General features: G+C 42.5%; 1 protein-coding gene across 1 annotated transcript; it reads left to right on the top strand.

The window, feature by feature from the left end:
• Positions 1-2,639: 2,639 nt before the first annotated feature.
• iscua (iron-sulfur cluster assembly enzyme a) lies at positions 2,640-5,149 on the top strand. The gene is made up of 5 exons (XM_010772704.1): positions 2,640-2,796; positions 3,593-3,706; positions 3,787-3,897; positions 3,988-4,066; positions 4,566-5,149. Exons 1-5 carry the CDS (start codon positions 2,695-2,697, stop codon positions 4,655-4,657), a joined length of 498 nt encoding a protein of 165 aa, XP_010771006.1. The 5' UTR covers positions 2,640-2,694; the 3' UTR covers positions 4,658-5,149.
• The last annotated feature ends 332 nt before the right edge of the window (positions 5,150-5,481 follow it).

The raw sequence follows: 5,481 nt of genomic DNA, 5'->3' as shown, positions 1-5,481 counted from the left end.
TTACCCGTTCCGCACCTAATAAAGTTCCACAGCTTTTCTGTCCATTTTACGCCTTACGTTGCACACGAAGCACTCGCCTCCAACTTGTGTGTCTGGCATCTGGATGTGCAAGCGAGAAAATAGATGGAGGAACCTTCGTTCGCCATTTGATCCAAATAGTAAAGTAGGTAGGTAGAAGAGGGGCGAATAGGCACCCAGCCCAGCGCCCCCATCGTCAGAGGTCGTCTCTCGGGGTTTGAAAAACAGGGACCCGGTGACTAGTTGGTCGAGACTGACCTAGGGTTCCGCCGAGGGTCCGGTCGCTTCGCTAATTAGGCGCAGGTCAGACCAAGATCCAGATGGGGAACCAGCACGAAGGGTCGACCTGCACGGACCTTGTGGAGGGATCCCTCCGCGGATCCCACCTGGTATTGATCCACGGGCTTGGTGGAGTTGACCGAGGAAAAGTGAGTCATCAGGCCTACTGTCTCTGAAGAGTGGAATAGGGATTCCCTCTGATGAGTCGGTGGGACACGCCTCTTTGGGGTAGAGCCGGCGAAAACAAGGGGCTAGAGCAAGAAAGCCAGTACTGAGAGTAGCAAGTGACTGGCATCCCTCGCCATCCTGCTTTCTTCCCGCGCCCATCTGTCTCTCGAACCGGAGACCCAAGTCGAGAGGAAAAGCAGTGTGCCACGCCATCTTCGCCTGACGTCAAGGCGAGGGCATGACGAAGGCTAAGAGCTAAGAGGCTGGAGGAGAGTGCGAGGTAAACAAGGGCAGTGAGCCTCTTGTTCCTCCGGTCTGGCCTATAGGAACTATGAGGACAGTGAACCCCCATTCTGAAGAGATTAATAAATCCCATTTTATGTTTCATCATACTCTCAGAGTAGTCGTCCAGAAACTTGAAATGTTCGCTGCATACATGCGCCTGTGGATCTTTCGGTTCGGGCCGAGCACATTTCGCGAGCCACTGCCTCCGAACGTTGGCAATAGATGGAACCGAGCATTCCGTGGATTGTTCCTATCCGAATTGTGGCAATGTTTCGCGATACAATGAGGTGTAGTGCCGTGAAAAGGAAGTCGGAGGCGGTGTATTAAGAATGGACTTCCACACTTTATTATCCATTAAACACTCGGAGGTTACATGAACTGCTCTCATTGACAAGCTAGCAGGAATGACTAGCTAACGCTACCGGTGTTTCCCATAAAGGGTCCCTGTAGCAACAACACAAACAAGGTGAATTATGATCACCAATATGGTGTCACCACAGAGGCATATTTAAATATAATTGTGAGAGTAACTACAGTAAACAACATGAACAAAGCACATACGTCAATTTGTCCTCGACACCAAACGCATAGTTCACGTCACGTCCGGTAAAATAAGTCATGTGACTCGTCAAAATGGCGCCGCCCACAGGGTTGATGTTATTTCGGTAATTAATCAGCTTAAAATCACTGATAACGTCACCGGATAAAAAAAAAAAAAAAAGACTGGCAGAGACTGGTCTGTTTTATCGGATGATAAAAATGTTTAAATGCGTGTCATGAGGATTCCCTCCCTTTAAGTTTGTGATAAATGTTTATTACAGTAACAACTGGCCTTTCGCTAAGCCCGTGCCTAGAAAGCAGAAGTTCAATCTTACGTTAGCATCCTTAGCTAGGTGCTAATGTAAGATTGCATTCAGCGCTGTGCATATGGAACTTGCAAGTGTGACAGAAGGTATAGTTAGAGTTTAGACTTGTTTAGTCTTGGGCAGTAATATTTTGCTTTTACAAAGTGAAAGAATGTCAGGAATTGTAACAATCAGCTTATATATTTAGCCTACTTAAAAAGTTTGGGAGCTACTGTGGTTCTATTTCGTCCCTACCGACCGCCAGAGGTGCTGCTTTAGCAGATATGTCCATCGCGCCCATGCGCCTAGGAGTACCAATAACAACAAAGTCACCTGTGACCCACGTGACACCAGCTATATCAGCCAGTGTCATCAGAGGATCTGTTCCTTTTCATCTTCTCACTGCGCGAGAGTACCGTGGCTACAATATTGTAGCCTACAGCGTTCAGTTGGAACGTTTGGCTAGCTGTCCTGTTAAGCTTCCTTATTTGGTAGCTCCAGAGCTCTCTCTCCAGCGCATTTCACTCCATTCACACGCTCACACGCCACACCTTGTATTTCTCACGCAGAGATTTCTTTCCAGGGTACTGCCCACCAAGTTGCGCCGCAATTTTGTAAACAAACTAGGCTTGTTTGAGACGCGTGCACTCCACTAGCACCCATTATTGCACACTAAATGTAAATATTATCCCACATTTAAATTGTGTTAGCTGTAATTCAGCCTTTCAATAGGAGTTTTATTCATCAGATAGTTTAGATATGTTTTCTTCACGGTCAACTCTTATATATTTTCACTCTTTTGGTTCGTTTTGTATGCTATTTTTAGATGTTTATGATTGTTTATTATTCTAATATTTTTCATTTCTAATGATGTGCAATATTTGTTGAACATGCTTCGGCAACAAAAATATTTCCCAAATCGGGACTAATAAACTATATCTTATCTTATGTTACATGTGTCCCCTGTAGTGGCTGCTGTTCGCCTCTAGAGGGCGCTCCTTTCTCGATGAGCCCTTCCGAACTTGTTTGTCAACAAAACGTGCTCGTCTTCTTTCGTGCTCACTCGTTGGTTCCTGTTGATCACCATCGTTATTTCAACATGGCGATTGTGTCTCTGCGAAACTCCGCGTCTTCGCTGTTGTTATTTAGCAGACGTTTATTCAGCCCGGAGCTCAAGGCACAGTGTTTATATCACATAAAGGTAACTCAAATGTGTTTTAAACTCGTAATGTCACATGTGTTATTGATGTCACACGTTTTACTGAAGGTAAACTACGTTATGTGTCGTGTGAATCTCACAGGGGGTCAAACCTGTGTCCACACGAGTTAAGACCCTGCGTTCTTTGTATAACTTAACTCATATTGTAAGAGATTGGCAATAGCTGTTTTCAACTTGCAATTTCAATGGGTATAACCAGTTATTACTGCCGATTTTTGGGTTAGGGTTTTATGTATGCACCACGACACCAAGTCAAATTCCTCGTACGTGTAAAGCTACTAAACCTGTTTCTGATTCTAACAAGGTACATTTATTAAAGTACTTATGTACAATTTTGAAGTACACCCCTGAGTAGTCTCAGTTTATGCTACTTAATACTTGTACTTCACTACATGTTGTACAATATTGTACTTTTTACACCACTACATTTATTTGACAGCTTTTAGTTACTATTTACTTTAAATATTTAGATTTTAACCTAATACAAATAATACATCAATTATTGAATACACTTTGACATACATTTATAGGTTAAGATATCCAACTGCAGTATATCAAGTTATTCAAATCAGCTCTACATTTACCACCTGTGATAAAACACATCAACAATCACCCAGTAACTCAATATAAGATTGGAAGGTCTTCTTAGTATGTCAAATATTTTAAGCTGTGAAACATAAATACATACAGTAGGGTAGCTAACTTAAACCTATAGGTCCTATCTCTAATACACTCTAAAACAATTACATCTAATTTTCCGTGTGTCTCGTTCCTCAAGGTGGTGGACCATTATGAAAACCCAAGAAATGTAGGAACTCTAGACAAAAACTCCAAGAATGTGGGGACTGGTTTGGTGGGTGCACCGGCCTGTGGTGACGTAATGAAGCTTCAGGTAAGTTAGAGGTCAAATGCTACTGCTATCATGACTGTCATTACTTTTGTACAACTAGGTGTATTCTATGTTGTTTTTAGATCGAGGTGGATGACCATGGCATGATTGTTGATGCAAAGTTTAAGACATTTGGCTGCGGATCAGCCATTGCCTCCAGTTCTCTAGCGACAGAGTGGGTGAAGGGGAAGTCGGTGAGTTTGTAAAACATGGATTGAAAGAAGAATAGTGGCATTACAAGTCCAGCTTTTAAAAAAAAATCTAAGTCTGCTTTCATTCTGTAGGTGGAAGAAGCTCTGAAGATCAGGAACACAGACATCGCCAAAGAACTCTGCCTTCCACCAGTCAAGCTGCACTGCTCCAGTAAGTTCAAAGCAACACAATGACATACTGAAAGTAGCACTGTCATGTTCACAGTAAGGGTTATAACACAACTGAACTCTCGTTACTGAAACCAAAAGTATATTCCATTATTTGGTTCTTCTCAGTTTTTGTGCATTTAGAATAGGTCTGGGCTATATTTCTATAGTATTCTGAAACTACATATCATCTTTTGGATACTTTAATATGGCATACATGTTTTCCAGGGTTTTAAAATGCAGTGATGTCATTGTCTGACCTTACAAGACTGTTAAAGCTGTTTGATTAATTGCATGAACAATAAGTCATTATATCCACTTTACTGATGGCTACTTAAACAAAATCTCATTGAACTTTCTGAGTACGAATGGTCAACAGTTGACATTTCTCAACTCACTTCTTCAGGGTTTTCCTTTCAGTTGTTACCAGGCTGTTTAAACAATCAACGCTTCTTTCATGCTCAAAGTGTTTGTTTAAACTCTTCCCTCCTTTGTTCTTTCAGTGCTTGCAGAGGATGCCATTAAAGCAGCGCTGTCAGACTACAGAATAAAACAACAGGACAAGAAGGAGAAGCGTGTGCAAGCCACCGGTTAATGGGTGTTATTCACAATCCGTTGTGTCTCCAGCCCTGTAATGTTTCACTGCAGTGCTGTTTGAAAGGATGGATCGCCATAATACTACACCAGGTCTTCAGGGAGTTATACACCATGAATCTCTTCAGAAAATGGCAGGGGTTATTGGTTATCTGCTTCTCATCTCATAATCAGTCATTGGCTCTTTATTGAGGCTGATTTTGGAGTTGTAAGTTCATGGTAAACATCTTAATTCAAACTCAACATTGCTCCTCCTTTGCAGTGTTTTCTACACAGAAACCAAATAAAGAAATTAGAAACTATAGGTCAAGATTTTTTTCAACACTTGTTGGCCTTTCCTCTTTATTTGGCTGAATCTTATAAAATCACATCTCCATCGCGAAGGATTCAGTATAAAAATAAAGTTAACAGCTAAAGAACGCATACAATATCATTATTCAGAGTATTCTACGAATGTGTGTGCCTATTGTGAATAAAGTTATTTAAAAAAAAATCCGTGCCTGTGTGTCACTGTCATCCACCAGACCCTACATTAAGCGGCGCCACCTGCTGGTGCCGCAGGAGAACCTTTTTCATTACGAGCAGCACCACCAGCATCAGGAGAGCTACTAACACACATAACGACGCCAGCAGGGAGACGACCAGCACAGAGTCTTGTTGTGTGAGCGGTCGAGGGTCCAGAGTGGGCCGGGGTGCATCTCTGTTAGTAGAGAGCAGAGATCGAGTCCCTTCAGCAGGGGTTGTGTTAACGTGAGGAGGGGACCCACTTGTGATGTTGTCTCTGCATTTCTGTTCCTCAGCAGGGACTGAAGTGGTTTTTAAATC

Source organism: Notothenia coriiceps, unplaced genomic scaffold (assembly GCF_000735185.1).
Source record: "Notothenia coriiceps isolate Sejong01 unplaced genomic scaffold, NC01 NC01_scaffold00011599, whole genome shotgun sequence".
Classification (NCBI taxonomy): domain Eukaryota; kingdom Metazoa; phylum Chordata; class Actinopteri; order Perciformes; family Nototheniidae; genus Notothenia; species Notothenia coriiceps.
This window is presented reverse-complemented; position numbering and strand designations above follow the sequence as displayed.